The sequence below is a fragment of the Natrix helvetica genome, assembly GCF_964273705.1.
Source record: "Natrix helvetica genome assembly, chromosome: 3".
In the NCBI taxonomy this organism is placed as follows: domain Eukaryota; kingdom Metazoa; phylum Chordata; class Lepidosauria; order Squamata; family Natricidae; genus Natrix; species Natrix helvetica.
Window position 1 is genome coordinate 137,605,884 of NC_138549.1, and position 25,682 is coordinate 137,631,565.

Consider the following 25,682-nt stretch of genomic DNA (forward strand, 5'->3'; position numbering starts at 1 on the left):
AGCTGTGCTGTTTCACAGTGAAGCAAGGTGGCTGTCACGAGGAAAAGTGTTGTCCCGAGTTTTTGAGCTCAGAGAGGAGATAAGAATGTTTTTGGAGCAGGAGCACAAGTATGACGTTGCAAGAAAGTTTAATGATGTGAACTTTCTCATGAAACTTGCTTACCTGAGTGATATATTTGGAAAGCTCAATGAACTAAATCTACAGCTTCAGGGGAAAAATCAACACCTCCCTCAGGCCACAGACAAGATCAACGCTTTCACTCGAAAGCTTGCAATGTGGGGCAGGCGACTTGATGAAGGAAGTACCGTGTCATTTGAGAACTTGCAGGAATTTGTTGACACTACTGACTATGATGCCACCTCAGTGATTCCATATTTTAAGCAGCATATTTCATCACTGATAGGATTCTTTACAAAGTACTTCCCTGAAAACAGTTCCCAGTATGACTGGGTGAGAGATCCTTTTAATGCACCAGCTCCTACTGGTTTCAGTCTTGCAGAGGAGGAGCAGTTCATAGAAATCGCATCTGACTCCATATTGAGACTACGTTTCACATCCCAGACACTGAGTGAATTCTGGCTGAGTGTGGAGAAGCAATATCCACTCTTAGGACAAAGAGCTGTGCACATTCCTCTTCCATTTGCAACTTCTTACTTGTGTGAGATTGGCTTCTCTGCTGTTGCTGCTCTGAAAAGCAAATACAGGTCTCGGCTACACATTGAGAAGGAGCTGAGAGTTGCTGTGTCCTGCTTCAAACCCCGCTTCAAAAAGCTATGTATTGCAAAACGTGCTCAATGTAGCCATTAATCCAGACATCACCTCTGATTAAAAAATCAGCTCAAATTATTTTATATATTTAAAGTTAATAAAGGGTTAAAGTTTTTTTTAATAAAGTTAATAAAGCTATTCTTTGTTGTAAATTGATCCACATTTCTTTCTTTTTTTATTCTCTTATACGTTAATAAGGATACAGTGTTATGCAGAGTGTTTATAGGTGTTTATAGACAAATGATACTATTTACAGTCGCGCGGGGGGGCGCGAAATGTTTTCTTCTTCCTAGGGGGGGCATGACAGAAAATAATTGAGAAGCACTGGACTAAAGGAATGAAAGCTGAAATAAGACATCTGAAAATAATTATTTGACTTCAATTCTCCAACTGAATATAATTCTGCTGACATTAGTTTTGGTATAATAAGAAGTGTTAAATATTACCTATTTGGGCATATATTTTTCAAACTTTATTCAGAAGTACTTGAATGTCACTTGATGATAATGCTTCTCTGCTATTACTTAAAACAGCTCCTTTTTTTTAGGTTTCCATGAGGGATTCTAAAAAGGCGTTATTACTTGAAAATTACATTGATATTACAGAATTAATTTCTTAAAACAAGAAACCTGAAAAAGTGGAAATGCTTAACTGAAAAGCAGAGGCTAGTTGAACTTTAGTGAGGTCTGAAGTAATTCTCAATATTTTTTGAAGTAGGCACATTTGACAATTTCATTAAATTCACTTTTGTTCCCACTGATTTCATGTCCATTTCAATTCCTCAACTATTTTGAGATCCCATTTGGAAATAGTTAAGATTACCATATTTGGGTTGCAAAAATCTAGAAAACTTAAACAATTAGAAATGTGTTCATTGGTTATTATGAATAGGAATAAATTTGTTTTCATTTTTGTTGTTCAAAGGTGAATATTTTGCAATTAGAGTTGGAAAATACAAATAAGTTACACAAAGAAACAAGTGACAACTATAAAAATGAAATTGAGATGTCTAAGACAAATGAAAAAAGACTTCTCAAGGAGGTGAGAATGGATGTTTTTGATATTTTATAGAACTGCATAATTTACATTAGCATAATTGTATACAGTATTTCATTGTATGGTTCGTGTTTATGAGTTATTTACAGGTTGACTTTGGTAATTTTGATTGTCTTCAGAGTGTTCTCAGTAAACAAGATGTAAAAGATTGATATGGGTCAAATGAAGAAGTATTATATCTCATCTTTTTTTTTAATTGTAAAATTTTTATTGGTTTTTACAAATGTTTTGAGGAAAAGGGTAAATAGGTATAGAAAATTTTGACAGCTACATCATGCGGAAGGTAGAAATCCCCCCAAATCTCACAACTTTTACAAAAAAGAAAAAGAAAACATCAAAATTTGAATAAACATTGGCAGCTTTTTGTTTTTACATTCAATCATCAATATATTCAATCATCTTTTGTATCACTTCCAAGAATTACATTATAACAACAATTGCAATAATGTTTCAACTCATTTTTGTGACCTGAGTCTTATGAGTGTTGCATCCTCCTGTCTTCTGGCAGAGCCGTGGCCCCTCCCTCCTTCATATCTTGTGTACTGTCCCCTGTTTCATCGTATTATATCTCATCTTTAGAATAACTTTAGAAGCAAAATCCTAAAGGTTTGGGAAAAGAAGGGAGCTGAAACGCATGCAAAATGATATATAGAGGATGTAATGACACTCATCCCAGAGAAAGAAACAATGAATGCCACTTTAAGCCAACAACAGCAAACAACCTTAGCTTAGATCTTTGTCTCTCTTCCATCCCTATAGACTCATGGCCATAACTAGGAGATTGTAATTTTAAACTTTAGTTGAAACATTGGATAGCCTCAAAGTTGTAATAATGAGAATAAATGCATTGTTCTCACGTCTACAGTTTGATAGAGGACAAAATAGATCTCTTTTAGGTTGGCCCTTGGAAACAAAGGTATCTTTATGTGACAATTTCAATCAAATTTCAGCTGCTTATAAAATATAGTAATGTCTAGTGTAAGGCAAAATAAGATACTAAACACTATATTAATTAATGAATTCATACAAACAATGAAAAGGGAGTAATATTACAAACAGACTACAACTGCAAGATAACAAAATTAACCTTGCACATGCATCAGATGCTTTTCTTTCCAAATTTATTCCCATTTTCAAGAAGACATTTTTTAAAAAATATATTTATAGCCCCTGTTTCCTTCAAAAGATAGAGTACATTTCCTTCTAATTTTCTCTACATCACCTACCTAGTGAGATAGATTGGATTGAAAGTAAGTGATTGGCCAAATATCAGCAAGTGAGCTTCTGTGGCTAAAAGTAGATTTAAATCTGAATCCATATATTCCTAATTCAATACCTTAACAACTATATCACATTGATTGTAGATGCAAGTATTTTAAATTCAGTTTGCCTATCTTCCTTTTAAGGTATACAGTGGAATTAGAATTTTCTAATTTCTGTGATGCATTGTTGAGTGGCTCTTTCTTCCCAAAGGATGATGCCTGGTTTTGAGTTCAATAGAATAAAAGGCATTTGGATAACCTCATTTCAACAATAATAAGAACAAAAACTCTTACTGAGAACAATAAATATTCCTATTACTTTTTCCTTCTGTTTACCAAAGATACAGATTTAAAATCAGTGGGAAAAAGTTAGTGCAGTACCAGTGAAAAAGTTAATAAAATGGAACAGAGGCTATCATTATTATATCTGGAATGGAGACCTTTCTTGCACTAAGTTACATTGGATAATTTTGCTTTGTACCTGGACTTTTCTCTTTAGGGCTGGTTGTTGAGAAAGTGGTCTACTTCAGTTGTAGTATGCCCCAGAGGAAATGAATTACCTGGATTTTTAGGATTCAGGCATCAAAATGGGATTGAGGCAGTATTGGTTGCTCTGATAGATGACATTTATTGGGCCTAGCTAGGAGGAATGCACTATTTATAGCTCATATTTAATCTGTTGATGGCATTTGATTCCCTTGGCCATGTATTGTACTGATACATCTCTGATCTCTGAAAATTGAGGGAGGCATATTTTAAGTGGTTCACTTTCTGCATTAGAAAGAGGTTCTAGATAATTGTTTGGAGAAGAGTGGTCTTTTCCTTGGGCTGTCCCTTATGGTAGGCTTCACCAACCCTAGTCCATGGACCGGCACCAGTCTGTGGCTTGCCAGAAACTGGGCCTCACAAACAAGCAAAGCCCCATCCACAGGATGCAGGCAGCATACAAAACCATATCCCCTCCAGTCTACAGAAAAATCTTTCTCCACGGAATCGGTCCCTGGTGCCCAAAATATTGAGGACCACTGCCTTATGGGCTCTCCCAAGTATCTATTTTTTCAATTGATGTTTACCGTCAATATGAGACTGCTGGAAATGACACTTTGTTTGGGATGACACATCACTAGTACATTGATGATACTCAGTAGTAAATCTGTAGGTTGAACTAAAAAGCTGTCAAAATATTGATTAGCTGTACCATGATGGCACTAAGCATCTGAAGAGGGCAAAACAAGCTGAGCTTGAACTCAAACAACACAAAATTGCTGTTTGTTTGGAAGTCATCTAGTTCTTTGTCCCATTTTGAAGTCTGAATGGGGAGCCACTCCTGAAGAAACAGCTTTGTGATATGCCTTCCTAGACTTTTGGTGGCTGGGCAGGTGGAGGCTGTGATCAGGAGGACCTTTGCCCAGTGTTTCTTGGTGTATCCATTACAGCACTACTGGAGCAGGAGTTTGTAATAGTAACTCATATCCTCATCACCTTTGCAGTGCACTTTGCATAGGAGAACATTTCAATGCAAGCTACAATTGCTACAGGATACAGCAGCTCTTGGGCTGAGAAGTAAACACTATTTATTTATTTTATTTATTTCTTAGATTTTTAGACCGCCCCCTCTCCCAGAAAGGGACTCGGGGCGGTGTACAGTCAATACAAATAAAATCAGTCATAATAATAAAATACATTTAAGATACATTTGGAGGGGGAGATAGGCTGTACTAAGAAATAAATATATTCTAATCCTAAAAACATCCCAATTAAAACCCCAAACCCAATTAAAATAAAATAAATCCCCGGGAGGTAAAACTAAGAAAGTGCCAGGCCAGCTGATTGAAATAGGTGAGTCTTTAACTTTTGCCGGAAGGAACGGAGGTCGGTGGTAGTTCGAATGTCTGGGGGGAGGTCATTCCAGAGGATTGGGCCCATCACAGAGAAGGATCTACTCCTAGGTGTTGCCCGCTGGCATTGCCTAGCAGACGGCACCAGGAGGAGCCCCTCCCTGTGTGAGCGGATAGGTCGCAGGGACGTGTGTGGTAGGATGCGATCCTGCAGATAACTAGGTCCTATGCCATGGAGCGCTTTAAAGATGGTGATCAATACCTTGAAACGCACCCGAAAGGCCACAGGTAGCCAGTGCAGCTCGCGCAGGAGAGGTGTTACGTGGGAGTAACGTGTACTTCCCATAATAACCCGCGCGGCTGCGTTCTGAACTAGCTGCAGTCTCCGGATGCGTCCCAAGGGAAGCCCCATGTAGAGGGCATTGCAGTAGTCCAGGCGAGACGTCACCAGCGCATGAGTGACCGTGCGCAGGGCACTCCGGTCCAGTAGGGGGCGCAATTGGCGCACCAGGCGGACCTGGTGGAACGCCCCCCTTGCCACGGCTGCCACATGGTCCTCCATTGACAGCCGGGCATCGAGGAGGACGCCCAAATTGCGCGCCCGCTCCACGGGGGACAGTTGTTCGCCCCCTATGGCCAGCGATGGAGTCAGCTGGCTGAACCGAGGTGCCGATACCCACAGCCACTCGGTCTTGGAGGGGTTGAGTTTGAGTCTGTTGTCCCCCATCCAGACCCCGACGGCTTCCAAACACCGGGACATCACTTCGACAGCCTCGTTGGGGTGGTTTGGGGTTGAAATGTACAGCTGAGTATCATCAGCGTACAGGTGGTACTCAACCCCAAAACCACGGATGATCTCACCCAGCGGCTTCACATATGCGTTGAACAGGAGAGGCGAGAGGACCGACCCCTGTGGCACCCCACAAGTGAGTGGCCTCAGGGACGACCTCTGCCCCCCTGTCAACACACATTGCTTCCGGTCGGAGAGGTAGGAGCCGAACCACCGCAAAACGGTGCCTCCGACTCCCATCCCCTCCAACCGGCGCAATAGGATACCATGGTCGATGGTATCAAAAGCCGCCGAGAGGTCTAATAGGACCAGGATAGAGGAACAACCCCTATCTCTGGCCCTCCAGAGATCATCAACCAACGCGACCAAGGCTGTCTCAGTGCTGTGCCCGGGTCGGAAGCCGGACTGGCGTGGGTCTAGATAGTCGGATTCGTCTAGGTGTCGTGGAAATTGCTGCGCCACCACATTCTCAACAACCTTCGCCAAGAAGGGGAGGTTGGAGACTGGACGATAATTAGCTAGCTCCATTGGGTCGAGCGAAGGTCTCTTGAGCAAGGGTCTCACCACCGCCTCTTTCAAGGCGGTTGGTAAGTATCCCTCACCCAATGAGGCGACCAGGCCCAGGAGCCAGCCTCGTGTCACCTCCCAGGCTGCCAGTACCAGCCAGGAGGGGCACAGGTCCGTTAAACATGTGGTGGGTCGCAGCCGTCCACGCAACCTGTCCAAATCCTCGGGGGCAACAGAGTCAAACTCCTCCCAGAATGGTCTCTCAAGACTCGCTGTTGGCGGCTCGTCTGGTCCACAGACGGAGGTCCACCCGCTCCGGATCTGATCGATTTTGTCCTGAAGATATTCCCCAAACTCCTCTGCTCTACCCTGTAAGGGTGTCTCCCGCGCCCCCTGCGATAAAAGGGAGCGGGTCACCCTAAACAGGGCGGCAGGGCGGTTATCCGCGGACGCAATAAGAGCAGCACAATGTCTACGTTTGGCCGCTCTTATTGCCACAAGGTAAGTCCGCAAATAGGCTCTTACCTGTGTTCGGTCAGATTCGGAGCGTGAGGACCTCCACCTGCTCTCTAGACGTCTCCTGTGGCGCTTCATCACCCTAAGCTCCTCAGTAAACCAAGGAGCCCGGGTGGGTCGATGCCGCAGGAGAGGTCGCAAAGGCGCAACCCGGTCCAAGGCCCCAGTCGTCGCCCTATTCCAGGCAGTCACTAGGTCCTCGGAGCGGGAGCGGGACAAGGCTACAGGTATTGGCCCAAGCTCCGTCTGGAATCTATCAGATTCCATCAGGTGCCTGGGGCGGTACCAGTTTATAGAGTCTGGTTCCGCCTCCTCGCGGTGGGGGATAGCGCCAGGGAAGTCCAGCCGGAGGGATGAGTGGTCTGACCATGACAGGGGCGTGATGACTAAATCCCCTATTCCCAGATCACTCGTCCACTGTTCAGATACAAAAATGAGGTCCAGTGTGTGGCCCCCTTCGTGAGTGGGGCCCTGCACTAATTGGGTCAGGTCCATGGCCGTCATGGAAGCCATGAACTCCCGAGCCACCTCAGAAGCCGCTCCCGTTGACGGCAAGTTGAAGTCCCCCATGACCAAAAGTCTGGGAGTCTCAACTGCCGTCGCTGAGATTAGCTCGAGGAGCTCGGGCAGGGCTGCTGATGCATAGCGAGGAGCCAAGTATACAATCAGCAAGCCCCACTGCCTCCCTGGGCCCCAGTTCACACCAAGGGACTCACACCCGGGTATCTGAGGGACAGTGAACTCCCTCGGCTCTAAACATTCCCGCATAACCACCGCCACCCCACCACCCTTACCCAGGGCCCGAGGCTGATGGAATGCACGGAAACCCGGTGGGCACATTTCCACGAGGGGTAAACCACCCTCGTGGCCCAACCAGGTCTCCGTTATCCCTGCAAGGTCTAGCTCCCCCTCTGAGATCAACTCATTAATGAGGGGGGCCTTGTTGGTGACAGACCTTGCATTGCAAAGCATCAGCCGCAGGCCCTGGCTCTGTAGCACCTGTCCACCTAGACTGCAGGGGTTGGTACAAGCGACCGGGCGTAACCAGCAGCCGCGGTCTCCCAACCGACCTTGGGATCTTATCCTGTCCTCGCATCCCCTCCTCCCCGCGACCGTTGTAATAGGACAACCCTCTGCTTTAGTGACCTTTATATTCCCCCCCTCCACCGCATCCCCGTCCTTCCTGGACTCACCTGTCTGTCTGGCGCTGGCTCTCCTCCTGGTCTGATTAGCCCTCCCCCCCACCCTGGAACCCCCTAAAAAAGATAAAAAACATTTTACTAAAAATCCCCTTAGCTTCCGGTTCCTGCACCTCTCGGGGTCCACGAACCCGTCCTCGAGGCGGGCCCTTGAAAGAGCCAAGGGCCAAGCCTGCGAGAGAGGGGCCTCCCGCAGGCGGAGCAAGTCTAACCTCGAATAAGTTATTATCGACAAAATTCCAGTAGGGGTTAAGGTGCTGTAGATGGTAAGAAAGTCAGTATGGGGGGGAGGTAGAAGGCATTAGTCCCATAAGTCAATGTCAATGTGGGGGGTAAGAGGCATTGTCCTGGATAATTCTTCAGTAATGAGTGGGGGGGGGGAATAGATGTCTAGATGATAAGATTGGACGGATGTGGCGATGATGGTAGAAATGGTAGAAAAAATGGGTGATAGCCCCAGATGTAAAGTTGGTGATAACCCTCCATGGTCTTAGGTGGTCCTAGGTGGGGATAAGCTCAGGAACAGAGATTCAGGGTCCTTGGTGGGTGGGGGGGGCAGTCTTGGCTCCAAATAACCATACTCCTAGGCAGCCTTCCAGCCTCTCCATGGTCATAGGCCCGGTCCATGGCCCTAGGCCAGATCTTCCAGAGGCCTCAGATGATCCAGGCCCCCTCAACCACCATAACCACCATCCTCTCCCACTCTGTCCTGGCTCCCACCTAAAGGGTCTAGTAGTCCAGGCTCTCACCCAGTGCTCACCCAGCGTTCCAATGTTCCAAGCGTTGGTCTTCCGGTGTCTTCCCAACAGCGCCGGCCTCCAGGAGTCACCGGGAGCCGACAGAGGATGATAAAAAGCCTCAGCGAAAAGCCCTGGCAAGGCAAGGCATTTTGCGAGCAGATCTTCTTTCAGCCTTTCCCAATCGGCTGCCTCGCCTCTCTGCCGGCCGCTCTGTCGCTCCGCTTGTCTCCTCCGCCGGCGCGCACGCCAAACGCTGAACGCTGTCACGTCGCCGCCATTCCTCTGCTACTCGCACTCCCCAGCCTCTTCCTGCCTTGCGTCGATCTTCTGTGACCTCCCCTCAGTCACCGCGACCACCCTGGCGGACCAAAATGCGTCCGAAACCAGCCTGGGTGGTCGATGAATCCGACTCTCGGCCCTCCGGTGGCATGAGGGCCGGGAACAGCACCCATTGCCCCGTTGGAGCTCTATGGCGTCTCCCGGAGCTCAAGAGGCGACCGCCATTGCCGGAAGCTCCTCCTCCTCACATCAGACCAAGTGTCATTCAGTATTGGTTTTGACCTCTAAAGCCCTTAATGGCTTGATTCCTAGATTCTTGTAGAACCATTTTTTATGAGTAAAATGTATGTATGGGAATGGCATAATGGTTGGAATAATTGGTACTCTGGACAGAGTTATCTTATAGGGTAAATGGGCAGAACAAAAAATCAATAAATAATATTTTAGTGATGTTTCCCTCCTAAAGATATACAGTAGTCGACCCTTGGAGATCAGCTTGATGTGTGTCTTGGCTCTATATCAAATGTAATCAAGATAGATTCCAGTTCCAAATTCCCATTTGAAGTTAATGTTGCCTTATATTGATTAGTATTGTATGAGAATCCAGAAAATTATTATATTAAAAATATAGCTAATTCAATGTATGTTAGCTTAATTAAATTCATGTAATCATTTTTTCTCATTTAATCACTTTCAATCATATGTTTTGTCTTGTTACTAGATAGAAACAATGAATTCCTTAACTAATGAGGCAGTGGCAATGCAGAAAGAAATAGATATTCGATGTCAGCACAAGATTACTGAAATGGTAGCACTTATGGAAAAACATAAGGTAAGCATAATATACGTATACATACACACACACACACACACACACACACACACACACACGATAGATAATACAATGCTGACCATTAGCACCACTACCTGCCAGCAACCAATCCTCCTCTGTGTTTATGAGGGCAGGCAGTTCTCCGTCTGGTTGACCACCTCCTCCAATGCCTGAGGGGCCTGGGACAGCATCATCCTCAGCATCATCCTCAGCCCTGCCTTCACAAAACATGCCAAGGGAGATGTGCTATTCTTGTCAGATGGTCCCAGTTCCAACTCCTCCTCCTCTGAACTAGGCTCTGATGGGGTCATGACACTCAATTACTTAGTGATCATTTGAAGCTATAATGAGCCTCCCCAGAACTGCTTATGACCCGGTTTTGAAGTTCTGGCAGTTCCTCCCTCCCATTTTGGGTGCTTGGCAACCAGCCCACCTTCATATTTTTGTGACTGGGATTCATGACTTTTTTGCTAGAAACCTGTGTTTACTTCTGATTTACTTAGGTACAATGGGCTTCCTTAACAACCATGGTGCTCACTGAAGTACTGTGGCACTAAAAAGGTTGTAAAACTGGGCATGAGCACATGGTGTCCCATTTAATGAGCAGCACAAGTTACAATCATAATTCAGGGCTCAATTCTGGTCATAAATTGAAGTGAGTGCATGTAGTACTACTTATATACTACCTCTCCCTACACCTGGCTTTGCAACTGAATCTGGAGAGTGAGTTTTGACTTTTCTCTCAGAGGTTTGCAAAGCAAAGCAAAGTCTTATAGGAGGCTTACTATAAATTTCAGGTCCCCTTCACTTTTAATTTCTGCTACATGCACTCACTTTTATCTTTCTGATAGAAATAGGGAGGAAAATGTTTTTACTTTCCTGTTCTGAGTCTGTAATTCTATTGGAAAAAGCCATTTATATCTGCTTCTCGAAAGAAGAAAATCTATGCAAGGACCAGTGAGTAATTTCTATAAAGCAAAATGTTATTGCAGAAAATTGAGGGAAAGATGATATCTGAATAGTAAACATTAGCAGTGATGAATAATTATATTCCAAATGGATTAAGCATTTGAATCATTTTTCTTACTTTAATCATTGTTCTGACTATATGAAGAGAACCTTAGGATGTTTTCTGAGCCATCATCTTGAAAAGGAACATAGAATCCTTGAATTATGTTACAAAATCTTTCCCCAATTTAAACGTGTCCTCCTATTTGGAACACTGAAGCATTGTTTTAGTATGACACAATCTCTCCCACCTCATATGTCATCATTCTTAAACTGCTGTTCCTATACACATATTCTCTGAAAATATCCCTATTAAACACATGGGTCTTTCTTCCATATATGTACTGAGATATGGAAGAAAGACCCATGTGTTTAACAGGGATATTTTCAAAGAATATGTACATAGGAACAGCAGCTTAAGAATGATGAAATATGAGGTGGGAAAGATTTGTGCAGGACAGTTAAATCTCAAGTAATACAGCCAGTGGAACTGTCTGGCTTGTTCTTATTGTATTGGAAGAGGTGAAAATTGTTCAGATCTCGGTCTTTTCTCTCTCTCTACACAGACATCATATAGACATACATGCATTCACACACCCACATGCAACCCCCATTAGTGTAGCTGTTGTCTCATTTCCAATGTGAGTCAAAATTGCCCTTCTTTGTTTTTGCTTATGTATAGGTACCTGATAGTTGGTCTTCCACATGTTTGATATTCCCCATGTCCCGGCATAAAAAATTAGATGGAATATGCAGTTTCAGTGAGGTAGCCTATTCCAGCCACAACAGTTTTAGCTATGAAGGCATACAGCTACTAACCAGGAATGTGATGGTACATTTGCCGTAAGGTTACTATAGCAGAACATTCACCTCTGAAGGCTCCTTTTCCTTACAACCTAGAATGTCCACACAGAAAGTATTCACTGGCATAAGAACACCTTTGCCCAGCTTTAACACGCAACAGGCTGGTGGTTTCCATTGTGAAAACATACCTTCAACAAATGTTAAATGTGTCACTTTTAAACAGGGGTAGGTTCCAGCAGGCACTACTGCTGGTTCGCTCGTGTGCACGTGGCTTGCAATTAAAATTGTTCTGTGCATGCGCAGAACTCAAAAACAAGATGACGATGCTTATGCCGCCACCCAGGGAACCAGTTTGGGGGCGTGGCAGGCCTGGGTCGCTGCCGGTTCCAGCAACCCAGGCCGTCAAACCACTACTGGTCTGGCTAAACCGGTCCGAACTGGTAGCAACCCACCATTGCTTTCAGACTACAGCAACTAAACTGTAAATGAGCTTAAAGAGGAAACAAAGAGAAAATGTGCTCCTTGTGGTCCATAGGTAAAAGAGTTGCTAAAGTGTCTGTATAACTGAAGTCATTTAACCAAGCTGATTTATATTTGACTAGTCAAAATCCTATAACTTACAGAAAGGTCCTTTGTTTCCAATAGGTTTTGATCAATGATTAATAGAAGTGGCCTTATGAAAAGAGCACTGTTCAGAATGAAGAGAGTAGCAGAATGGCCTTGTCATTTCATTTTGCTACACAGAAAGATCTTAAATGCAAGTGCAGCACATTAACAGACACTACTTTTCTTGAAAAGAGACATCTATTTGAGATAGATTGACTTCAGTTCAGTACTTCTCACTGAAAAACAAAAGTGATATAATCTCCATAGTAAAAGTTGCTGGCTAAGATAAATCGTGTTTACCCCATGATGTACTTAACTGAAATAATATACAGCCATTTGCCACTCGCTTAATAATTATATCCAAACGCCATATTACTTTTAGTTCAGTTCTTAGTGATATCTCACATTAGGGACACATCACCATGGAGAAATAAGAGTTGATGATGATTTGATGGCACATAATCGGTATGGAATGTAATCCTTGTTTTAACTACTAAATATTTGTTCTGTACAGCACCAATATGATAAAACAGTGGATGAGAAAGATACAGAATTAGAGTTTCATAAGTCAAAACTGCAAGAACTATCATCAGAAATAGAGTCTTTGGTAAGAATATCTTGTAAGTTATTTTTAGACTGATATGCATTAGATGCAGGTACTTTAACTTTCTTTTTTTCTGAGGTATTTGCATGGCCATCCTGGATAGTATTTGGATGAAAGAACACTCAAAAATACTATCCTGGATAGTATTTGGATGAAAGAACACTCAAAAATTTCAGAGTAAAACTGCAAGTTTAAAAACTTTCTGATAAATGACAACAACACAATGTATTCACAAGAATTTGAGTTAAACTTTGTTTTTTAATAGTTTCTTTTTTCTGCTGTATTTACTCTTTACTGCTTTAAAAAATTGATGAGTATTTCACAGGATCTGTCTCAACATTATTTCTCACATAATTGTTATTCTCAGAAAAATGAACTTTCTTGTAAGAAAAATGAAGTTTTTTCTCTTCAGGAGCAGCTTAAAAGAGAAATTAATGAGAAGGTATGTCTTCTGAACTTACAGTAAAGATACACTGCTGTTCAAATAATAAATTCTTAATGTTCTTCCATATGACTAGACACTAAAATATAAATCCTAATTTATTATATTTGCATAAAAGATGTCATCCAGCAGTAATATGTATAAAATATCCATTTAAATAAACCTGTATCTGATTTTTAATTACAAGCTAATTAATAAACTCATTACATACTTGAAGGAAAAGGTTAAGAAAAAGGAAACACCTTTTATTATTTTTTAATAAAAAAATTAACATGTTTGAGGAGTACTCTCTGAACTTGATTTTCTTGCAGATATTTTATTACTGAAACTAGGTAATATCATCAGTGCTGCATTGATTATATTATCGTGTTTCCCCGAAAATAAGACCGGGTCTTATTTTCTTTTGACCTCCAAAATATTGATTGCATCTTATTATTGGGGGGGGGGGGGCTTATTGTTTTGGGGTTGCCGGGTGGCTGCTCTCTTGCAAGCGGGCGTCCGAAGAGCCAGGCACAGCCTCAGGGGCAAATGGCTGTATTGTGCTGTCGCAGCAGCCCAATACACCAGCCATGAGGTGACCACGCTCACGAGCAGCCACCTGGCAACCCCCTTTCCAGCCGGGCAGAGCACCACTCACCGACCCAGTGATATCCCAAAAGTGCTAAGCCGCATGGTGCTCTGCACTCTCCCCAGCTCCCACGGCTTGGCACATTCGGGATACCCTTAGGTCAATGCATGGCGCTCTGCCCGGCTGGAAAGGGAGGTTGTGTGAGCACCTGTTCCGTCCCCAGCTGGTGTGCCTCCCAACCTCACCATGCCCTAGCCCAGCTCTCCCTGCAGGGCCAGGGTGCTGCCACGGCAGCGGCACTCCAAGCATAACCTATTCTCCGGCTTCCAAATTCCGGAGATCCTCAGCCAAGTCTTTTGGCAGCGGCCACTCTGGGAGTACACTCTATGGTTGTGGGCTGGCTGCCGGCAGAGCGTACTCCCAGAGTGTACAACCATAGAGCGTATTCCCAGAGTAGCAATTTCCGGAAGGCTTAGCATCCTATCTCCGTGCTAAGCCGGAAGCAGCAGAAAAAGACATTTGGCGGCGGCGGGCAGCAGCGGAGATACCTGGCTTTGCTGGGAGAGTTAGGCAAAGGCATCGTGAGGCTGGGAGGCGCGCGAGTGAGGAGCGGAAAAGCCGCTCGCACAACACCCAAGGGCATTCCGAAGGCGCCAAGCCGCAGGAGCCGGTGGGCGGCAAACAGGTGCTCATGCGGCTGGCGATCCCCCTAGATCAGTGAATGGTGCTGTGCCCGGCTGGAAAGTGGGGTTGCCGGATGGCTGCTTGTGAGCGTGGTCACCTCATCGCTGCTGTGTACTGCTGCTGCGACAGCGTAACACAGCCGTTTAACCCTGAGGCTGTGCCCGGCTCTTCGAGAGCCCGCTCGCAAGAAGGCAACCGCCTGGCAACCTCCCTCTCCAGCTGGGCACAGCACCTCTCATTGACCTAGCACAGTGATCGGCAAGCTGCGGCTCGCGAGCCACATGCGGTTCTTTACATACTTTAATGCGGCTCTTCTGTGTGCCGGGCGCCCGCTCCCCTCCCTCCTCTTGGGCGGCCGCCCCAAAAGTCAGGACTCTGCAGCTAGCCTCTGTCAGTGCGCGCCCTGTGCACTGTTCCTTCTAAGGTGCGCGCCTGTGTGGCCGCGCACGTGCCTAAAGTATGCCGCGCACTAATTTCTAACTGCCGCTCAGCGCCAGCGTCACATATTTGGTGTGGACACGCGGTCTCCAGCCAGCTCCAGCTAAACGCAGTTCATTGCCGCCTGACTTGTGACTTCAGGATTCTCCTTAATCAGTTAGTAGGTCAAAAATAAAAAAGGGAAAGGGGCACTTCAAAACAAGCGCCCCTTTCCCTTTTTTCTTTTCGACCCACAATGATTAGGGAGGATCCTGAAGTCGGGCGGGGCTGAGAAGCGAGGAGGCAGAAAAAGAAACGGAGGCCAAGGAGCTTCCCCCCTGCCCCCTCCCAGCAAAAATCTAACCGGGGAGCGAGGCGGGCAGTAGCAAATTAGCCGATCACGCGGCGTGATCGGTTAATTTGCTACTGCCCACGCGGCGTGATCGGCTAATTTGCTACTGCCCGCCCTGCTCCCCGGTTAGATTTTTGCTGGGAGGGGGCGGGGGGGAAGCTCCTTGGCCTCCGTTTCTTTTTCTGCCTCCTCGCTTCTCAGCCCCGTCCGACTTCAGGATCCTCCCTAATCATTGTGGGTTGAAAAGAAAAAAGGGAAAGGGGCGCTTAAAGTTTCAAAATATTGGAGCAAAATATCGCTTCAGAGGCAACAGTTCTCATGGGGAATTAGCCCTGGAGTTTCATTGCCCCACCCGGTCAAACCTCGCTTTCCGTGTATGCCGCGTGATCAGCTAATTTGCTACTCTAACACAGAGGTCTGCAAAGTTGGCTGTTTTAAAACTGGTGGATTTCAATTCTCAGAATTCTGGGAGTTGAAGTCCACCAGTCTTAAGAGCCAATTTTGCAGATCCCTGGAGAGCCCGGTCACATGACATGACATCATGCTTTGTGACCACATTTCTGACTAATAAAAATTCCAGTCCCACCCACGTTGTAATGTTAAATCATTTGGAGCAAATTAAAATCACTACTTTATAAACAAAAGGAAGGTGTTTTTTTTCCTCTTATTTGTTATGGTAGAGCCATTTTAACAATCTATTTAATTTGCAAGTAGTATGGAGTTTAGAAATTTTTTAGAATTAAAATCTTAACTACAATATAAGTACTTTAAAGTCATCCACACAGTTCACTTATTGAAACTTATTGAAACTAAAAACAGTGTACCATCCTATGTATTTTCGGTTTTAAAAATGTGGCTCTCAAAATAAATTTCAATCGTGGTTTTGGCGAGATTTGGCTCAGTTGAAAAAAAAGGTTGCCCACCACTGACCTAGCACTATCCCGAAGGCGCCAACCAATGCGAGCCTTTGACCCCACACCCCGTTCCTGCATCTTGGAGCCTTCGGGATACCGCTAGGTCGGTGAGTGGCGCTCTGCCTGGCTGGAGTTTGTCCAGGGGGCTTATTTTTGGGGGAGGGCTTACATTTTTGCCCATCCGAAAAATGTGGCATGGCCTTATTATCAGGACATGTTGTATTTTGGGGAAAACACAGTATCTAGTTTGGGTAATGCAAAATCTGCAAAAACCCAACCAAGCTCAGAGAGCACCAAGGATCCCTCATTCCAACCCTGAACTACAAATATTCTCCTTTATTGATAAAACATGTCTCTCTTAACATGGTTACTAAACCAAACATTATTAAATATATTATGAAGCATACTGTATTCAGCACTACATGTTTTATGGAATAACTTCATTATCTTTTAGATAAATATAGCCTCTTCAATGAATTAATATCAGAAGAAGCCTTTTGGAAATTGTAATAAAAGTGGAACTTGTATAGTAGTTTGCCCTATTCATCAATCATGAAGCAACTTTTATGCTCTTTAAAATATATTTTAAATATGAAGAATAAAAAGACTAAGACCTAAGGTGTTAGAAAATTTGAAAAAATCTGAAGTGGACAGTATTCACCAACCGTTTTAAATAAATTGTACAATATGGTCAATAATTTGGAACAATTATTGAGTAAAGGCAAGCCAATTCTGTGCTGGCTTAGTTTTAATATTTTTACACAATTAAATGTATTGATAGTTACTAATTTTTCCATTCAACTGAACTTTGAAAGTTAATGAGGCTTATTTATAAATTTTCATTTACTATATTTTCAGCTGAGAGTAGGTATTAAGGTCTTTTCTGAAATTAAATGACTTCTTAATCAAAAGACATGTTACATATTATGAAAAAAATCATTTTACTTGCTTTGTTTTCTTTTGATTTCTTTGTTTTTACCTTCAGGAGAACCTAGCCCGAGAAGCAAATCAGGTAAGGAGAACATGCAGATCATGGCTTTAGAATTCTTTCCAACTCTTTCATAATAGTTTTGTTCAAGATCATGTGGCCAGAAGGGACGGGGCTTTGAACATTTAGGATTTTTTTTCCTAAACACATTGCTATCTGGTCTGACTCATTTTTTAATCTTAATCTAACTTGGCTGACTTCTTCCCTCCAAATCAAATTTAGTTTTGATCTGTTCATCTTTCAAAGTATGATTGTTCAGTTTTCAGACAGGTAAAGTCCAGAGTCCCTTAAGGTAATTTCTTTCCCACATTCTGTTTGGTTGGAAAAGAATAAAAAACATAAAGTGACTTATTAGCTTACTTTGTCAGAATTTCTTATACTTTGAAATAATTTGATTTTAGAAGTTAAATTAATTCAAGTTAGTTGAATTTATGGTTTCTTCTTATTCTGTTGTACTGTTCTTACTATATTTAATTTTAGAAACTACAGGCATCACTTGTACAAATTCCTAAAGCTACTAGTTCAGACTCTCTGTCAGTTAACTCCCAAAAGAACGTATATCAACATTTTATACCTGCTAATGAGAACATAGAATATACAGAGAAGTCTTCGTGGACACCTGCCAAGGTTTGTTCCTTAACAAATTAATTTATTTCTCTTTCATTTATTTTAGATTTACAAAGACAGTTATTGTGAAGCTTGTTTTCAAATATTAACCATTTAATTTATAGAGATAAATGTTTTTGATTTTTTTTATTAATTCAAGCCTTTTGGATACCTTAGAGCCATTAAGGCATCAGGCTAGAAATCAGGAGACTGTGAAATCTACTTCTGTCATAGACACAAAGCTAACTGAGTGACTTCGGAATAGTAATTCTTGCCTTAGGAACGAGACAGCGGCATATATTTGTAATAAAACATAAAGGGACAAAAGAAGAGCAACAAGAAAATAAAAAAATAAAAATGGGAGGTAGAATAGAACGTATTTACATACATATACCGTAAATATAATCTCTAGCATAAATGTTATCATTTTTAAAGAAAAGTATTACTATTATAGTTGCATTAATATTACACTGAAGTGAGGTTTCAAGTGCAAATTCAAGAAAATGAAATTTAGTACAGGGATGAAGAAAAACAATTAAAAATTAAAAATATAGTTAAAAAAAATAAGAAAACAAAACTGTATTTGCAAGAAAAAGCATTTCAGCAGCCCTCTCCCTTTTGTTATTTTTTCTTTTCCATGAGTATTAATGGGCATGCATTTTTTATTATTTTTAAACATCTGCAATTATTATTTATTTAGAGTCTTTTAATTATGTTTAGATAATTTTCTAAAATATATATATTGTATATATATTGTATATAAGGAAGTCATTCCTGCTTAAATCTAGTTAGACTTACGTTATGAATATATGCAGTCAATCTTTCCATTGTCACAATTTCTCTGATTTTGGACTTTCAAATCTTGTATTGTCAGCAAGGTTTTGTTTTCTTTTGCAATGTTGTGTGTGCCAGATTCTTGCTGCTGTTGGCGTATATCTTGATAAATTGTGATGCTTTTTCATTTTGCTCTCGAGGATCAATATTTGTGGTTTCCACTAAAAAATTATTTTCAGACTTTTCTGAATGTTTTGGTATGTTTTCCGCCTAAAACATTTGAGCCTTTTTGCATGAGTGCTATATGTGGCAAAAAATTGCATTTCCAATATTTATTGTATGATCTATCTACTTTGGCAATTATTGCAAGATTTTTATACCATTGAACATGTTATACCAATTTTCTCTCATGTTGTGGCTTAGTGTAAATTTTACAATTTTTTTCCATAGTTCCACTGTTATTTCTTTAAAAATACTGTTAGAACATGTTATACCATTTTTTCTCACTTTGGGGCTTCGTGTAAATTTTACTATTTTTTTCCATAGTTCCACTGTTATTTCTTTAAAAAAACACTCATTTTATCATTTTTTGCCTTCATGTTTTGTATCATTGATATATGTAATCATCTCTTTCTTATTATCTTAATTATTCTTGACATAAAAATATTTGAAGATGATGAGGATGCAAGTTGTGAAATTATTGGACTTTCAAGGGATTTCAATTTTTTAAAGAATTTTATTAAATTTCAAAAAAAGAGAGATAAAAATGTAAAATTACAACCAAAGAGAAAAGATGGGGAATGAAATACCAAGGAAAGCTTTAAAAATTAAAATTAAAAAAACAAATAGCAAAAATGGATTACTTCCAACACTCTTCAGTACAGATACAGTTATACAATAAAATGCACTTTAACAAAAAACAGATACAAAACTAAAAATATAATGATACACATACTAAAATCACTTAATATTTGCATTAGTATATACCATAATCAATCTGAATTAAATATATAGCCCATACATATATCATATTATGAATTCCAAAAATAGTCATATTACTAGATCCCTCCCTCCCCCAACCGCAGGCCCTCCGGAGGGCAGAAACGGCCTGTTTTCTGACTTCTGGGTTGCCCGTACGGCCGTGTTTTTATGCTTCCGGAGGGCAAAAAACAGCCAACGTGCAAACCGGAAGTTCGGGAAACTCAGGCCTCATGAAATCTCCAGAGGGAGAAAAACCAAACTTCAGTTTGTGCGTTGCGTTGTTTTTCACTGTCCAGAGGCTTCAGGAAAGCCTCCAGAGAGCGAAAAACAGCTGAAAACGAAGGCCAAAATAAGCTGGCCAGTGTGGGCATGCGGGCTGGAGCTGACAGGGCAACGCCTTGCGTGCTACCTGTGGCATGGATGCCATAGGTTTGCCATCATGGCCCTAGGTACTCCTCAAAGGGTTTACAGGAATAGTAATGCACATATTTGAACTTTTTTTTTCCATGGGGGCAGTCTTTCTGGGATTATTATTACTTTGATTCATTAGGATATTCCATATCCTCTCCATAGAGTTCAAGTCCTCTGTTTTTGCTCAAACAAAAATGTTATTGTGCTATTACCTTGTTGAATTATTTTAGATGCCTTCCCTCATAAACTATAACAAATTGCATCAAGTGAGACATTTAACATTATATTGCTTAAATGTTTTTACGAACATCTTATGATTTAGCTGTTAAAAGTCATCATAACTTGTTTCTAATTTTATTTTACATAGACATATACTGTAAAGACACCACCAAAATCTAAACTGCTAAGAGAAAGCACCAATTTAGTTTCAGAAGGAAGAAAAAAGAAAAGAAAAGTTATTTTGGAATTGGATTCTCGGTCAGACAGCTCTGACAACACTGATCTCCTGGTATTAATTTAAATTTTACTCTGTCTATTGAAAAGGCTTGAAATATGTATGAAAAGTAGAATTATTTTATTAAGGTTAAATAGTAATATTTAATGTAATATCTTCAACTGTTGCGGTTACTCATGATTTTGAAATTCTTATTTTTAGAGGAAGAGCAGGGCATTCATCAGGTCTTGATAAAAATTATGAAAAGAATGTTATAAATGAAATGAAAATGTTTAAAAATTGAAAGGTTTATAGGTATAGATGATATGATTGTAAAAATGTAAATATATAAGATAGTTGTTTGGGCAAGATAATATTTTATTGACTCTCAACTTGCTTGTTAACTACTAGATAGTAAAATATTGCCAACATGTAAGAAAGACTAGAAGGTACAAGCAACTTACTTCAGAGATTCCATAGCTTTTTTGCTTCTGGTTTGTTAAATTTTCCCCATTGATGGATTCACTTTATTGTCATTTTTTATTACAAACCCTATTACATTGTTTGAGAAGGGGGTGATGCATTAGCAATAGAATAGGGAAATATGATGAAAAACACAAAGACATACGAGATCAAAACAAGGAAATGATGTAGAAAGAGCATGGACTTGCAGAATAATGCCAAAGATGAACAACTTAAACTAGAAGACTTGTAAATTTTAAACTTGTAAAGATAAGTAAATTCAATTCAAATTTATATGTCTCTCTTAATAATCTGCAGGATTATTCAGGGATACAATTAGAAGATGGGGAGGTTGTGAATATGTGAAAGTTGAAGTTTCTTGCCCTGGTGTTGATACTACTTTGATGAATCATGTGAATGAGAAATACAAAATCTCTCAAGGAAAGTGGGCTGGAAATATAGAGATGACAAAGATTGGAAAAACAAATCATTTTGAGACAGTTATTACATTACCATGACCTGAGTAGAAACTTTCCTTACCCAAACAAAACTATAGTGCAGATTAATGCAAGTGAGATGAATGGGAGCAGATAAAAATATTTTCACCCAGCTTCTTTGATGACAGATTAACCAAAGTGACCTGATCTATTCTGGATATAAAACAAATATAACATTTAAATGCCCTTCTTGCAGGAAAGATAGAGATTAGGGGTGTGGCAGTTGGCAGGGGGAAAAGGTTCAAATTATTCCTGAACAGGTTTTTAAATATATTGATATTCACCCTCTTCTAAAGGGGCAGTATTCTATTTGAGGCAGAAGGAAACAATGGCAATTGGAAAAGTGCATCAAATAGATTACTTTCCAAAAGAAGATAAGATGGTATAAGGAATCAGATTCAAGGTCAGATCTAACTAAGCATGAATTCCTGGAACAAATAAGGGAGGAACAGCCAGGCTGGAGATGAGAGGAAAGGGAGAAAAATATTTCCAATCCAACCTTTATCAACTTGTTCTTACCTGAACCAAAATAAATCTTTTATTTATTGGAAATAGTAAAGGGCTCATTAAGCAGCTGCCATTTCCAATTAATTATTTAAAACTTTAATGCCAATAAATTATAAAAGATGGCACATTAAATACTTAACTAAAGGTCAGTGAGAAAATAGATCAGAACACAAAATCAGGTTAATAAGGGAATTAAAAGGATTTAGCTCTTAATTGGTATCTATAGATGGAAAGTAAACAAGTATAATAGAAACTTTCGCAAAGGAAAAAAAGTGAGTCAGTAGACACAAATAGGTGATACGGAGTTCCTTCTTAAAGATCTAATATTGCATATCAAAGAAATATTGAAGGCTATGATTGAAAATCTGTTGGGAAAAGTGCTGCTTAAGTAGAAGATAAATAAATACCATATTATACATAGATCATGTAGCTGTTTATTTCAGAACACCTGCTGAATTAAGAACTCTTAAAGTCCTTTCATGCACGGTTCTGTAAAAAGAAATTGGATATTAATCACAAATTATTAAAATTACATTTTTACCAGAAAATCTGGTGAATAGATGGGCATCCATGTATATGGCAATGGCATTTCATTTTTATGGTAAGAAAACACATAAGCAAAATAAGCAAATGTAAAATAAGCAAATTGGGACCATTGAGCATTCCCTTTTTTAACTGCCTGCTATATAAAAATTTGTGGATTAGTTTGATCTTCCTGATATTGTCAAGATTACCTGAGCACAAATGCAATTATAATGAAGTATAATGACTCAGTAACATGTAAAGTTGCTTCCTTTTATGTTGCAATTTACAAAACTCTCCAGAAACTGTTTAGGAATAAAAATTGTGTAAGCTATGAAATAATGTTTGATATTTTATAAATTAAAGCTGACTTGATATTAAATACCTGATTACTTTTAGACAGATAGTACAGTATAAACATCATTACTGTTTATGTAGTTCAGGGTTCTTTTCTCTATAGTTGCTTAACCAAATACATGATTAGTAAAAAAAGGATGTGAATGTTAGGAGCAGAGAACAGGGGAGAGAGGTGACATCTGCTATCAATGTAGCAGCCACCTCCAGAGTTGAACCCCCCCCCCCTTTGGGTCCCTAGACCAACTTGCAGAGCCAGATCTTTAGACTCTTATGGAATGATAGGAGGTTGGGGGCAGATCTTACTCTGGAAAGCAGGATGTTCCAAAGGATGAGTGCTTGGATTTCTTCTGGAAGAAGTAAAGAGTTCTTTGACTGAAGGAATCTGCAGTAGGCCCTCTGTGCTGGCCCAGGTAGGATAGGCTAGACTTAACAGGACGATATGGTTCATATGTATCTTCCCCATACAAGTTTTTATTTATGTTTTTGTATATCTTTTTAAAAGTTTTATATTTGGTTATCTAGAAAGCATTCAAATAATTTGTCAAATTAATTTATTAGGGCTGCATGAAGCAGGTGTCTTCATTAATGTCCATGCAATCTCAGAAGCTCAGGAACGGCTTTGCTGTGATTGTAGGGAGCAAGTATGCCTCTTAAAATGCTGTACATAGGTTTGTTTTTTGTAAGATGCATTGGATTCTTCACTTGGAAATTATTTTTCCAATATCTAAGGATGGTCATTCACACTCATTAAATTGTGAAATGGAATCCATCTTTATGTAATAAAAAGATGGTCAACTGGGCATATTCTTCAGTGCTATAGGATTCCACTTAATGATTTGATATTTGATACTACGTTATCAAAATTCCCAATTAATGTATCTGGAATTCCTTCCAGACTTTTTGTAAGCATTCAAAGTTTTCTTCTAGACATTTCTAAAACTTACATTGTAATTGTTCTTGATTTTAATGGTATTTGTTTACTTTTGTCATTTATAAATGCCATGCTGCCTATTAGTCTGCTGAGACTTTATTAACTGATTCCACAGAATGAAATATTGTTTAGAAAACTGCATTATACTGTTATGTTCACCGTCTGAATTACAGTATATATTCCAGGAATATTGGCATATGATTAGGTTACTTTTGATTAGAGATTTGAGGGACTTATTCATTATAATATATATTTCATGTCCACATTTTTATTTCTTATACACAGAAGCCCTACATTAATATTGTGAAAGCAAAAAACCCAACAACCCTATGAGTCTCTTTTTTCCACCATAGTCTTATTCAGCCTCCTTCTATAATGCTACAGAAGTAACAAGGCAATGAGATTACTATGGAGGAGATGCCAAAGAATAGATCTCCTTCCCTACTATGAATTTAGATCACATTCTTTGTGAACTGAGAGGCAGAGAGAGGAGGACTAGTACATATTAATGACTAATACAACACCCTAAATTAGATATAATTTAGTAGCAGGGTGTAATATATAATGAAACATGAAAGAAGGGATTCAGTATATGTAAATATTTACTTTTAACAATTATTTTCCCTCAAGAGTATTGTAACAGAACAAGAAATGTTTAAAAAGCTGAATAAAGACTATTCAGAATCTTCTCATCTATGCATCAGGACACCAAAGCAGGTATTTTACTAATTTCCTGGAAGCCAAATTTGACCTCAAAACGACTATTTACCAAATACTAAGTCAAGTATTTTATCTATAGATTCAAGCTCCATCTATTCTGAAAACTCCAGGATCTTCAATGAAACTTGCCACTGTGAGAAAGATGCGAGAGGCAGGATGGACTGCAATCTCCAAAATTGACCGAAGACAAAAAATGAAAGAAGCTGGAAAGCTCTTTATTTAAACCATTTTTATTTTATTCTTGTTAGAAGAATTAATTGTTCAGTTAGATAATATATTTATATTCAAAGTTACTTTTCTATTAATATTGTGTGAAGCCTCAGTGGGCATATAGATTAACATGTCCTTTGAAACTGTTTTGCAAAGTGGATCCCAATACCTAATTCCAATCCCAATAAGGGCTAGTACATGTTGAAGAGGCCACTGCTGTGTCTGTATTGCTTTGCAATATATTTCTAATGATATTTACAGCGAAGCCCATTTTATTGCCTGCATTGGAATGAAATACTCTGGTGATCAGAGTCAATATAGCTCTGCAAAGCAGCTCTACTTCACACATGTCTACTTTCTGTATTTTGTTTCAATAATATTCATTTTTACAGTAATGTAACCCAATTCTTTTGAAAATATTTTATATTTGAACACATCTATTAAAAGCTTATCTTACAGAGTGACCATTTCTTGTAGCTACAGTTGTATGTGGGAAGTATACACATCCCTCCCTTAAGGATTTCACCTGTGTAAGAATGATAATTAGTAAGCAGAACTAATAACCCATACTTCCTCAGTAGAAAAGTCAAGCAAGATTTCTTCCCATAACCCTTTGTTAGCCTTCCCATATATTCTACAGGTGGAAATTATTGTAAGCAAATACAAATGTTACCGTTATTAATATTATTGAAAATATAGTTTAAAGAATTAAATGTTCATGTTATTTACCGAAATACAGTACTATTAATGAAACAATCTCAAACTGAGAAATTTTTCAAAGTGGGAAGCAAAATATTATTAATTGTTATTGGAAATGCATTGTGGTAATAAAATTATTTTATTTTCTGACACTGAGTTAAATCATATTCCTAATTTGCACAAAGATTTAAATGTCTTGTTAGTCACATCCAAAAAACATTCCTTTATAAATTCCTAGCAATGTTTTCATAAATTGGGATTAAGATTCAAGTCTTTTTTTTCTAGAAAAAAAAAATCAATCTAAATTGCCTAGGTTGTATTAAAGGGTAAGTGATAATTTTGAAGCTCATCATCTTCATACCATATCATGCTAAGATTAATTAAATTCTTGATGCAT

At 40.1% G+C, this 25,682-nt stretch overlaps 1 protein-coding gene across 1 annotated transcript in view; it reads left to right on the forward strand.

Annotated features, from left to right (window-relative positions):
• The window catches only part of SYCP1 (synaptonemal complex protein 1), a 74,119-nt gene extending 48,639 nt beyond the window's left edge, over window positions 1-25,480 (forward strand). The window contains exons 25-33 of the mRNA XM_081949176.1: window positions 1,694-1,810; window positions 9,678-9,788; window positions 12,721-12,813; window positions 13,178-13,252; window positions 17,173-17,199; window positions 17,665-17,802; window positions 20,315-20,455; window positions 24,287-24,373; window positions 24,456-25,480. Of these exons, the coding sequence (XP_081805302.1) occupies window positions 1,694-1,810; window positions 9,678-9,788; window positions 12,721-12,813; window positions 13,178-13,252; window positions 17,173-17,199; window positions 17,665-17,802; window positions 20,315-20,455; window positions 24,287-24,373; window positions 24,456-24,599 (933 nt within the window). The 3' untranslated portion in view covers window positions 24,600-25,480. The remainder of the gene's footprint in view (window positions 1-1,693; window positions 1,811-9,677; window positions 9,789-12,720; window positions 12,814-13,177; window positions 13,253-17,172; window positions 17,200-17,664; window positions 17,803-20,314; window positions 20,456-24,286; window positions 24,374-24,455) is intronic.
• The last annotated feature ends 202 nt before the right edge of the window (window positions 25,481-25,682 follow it).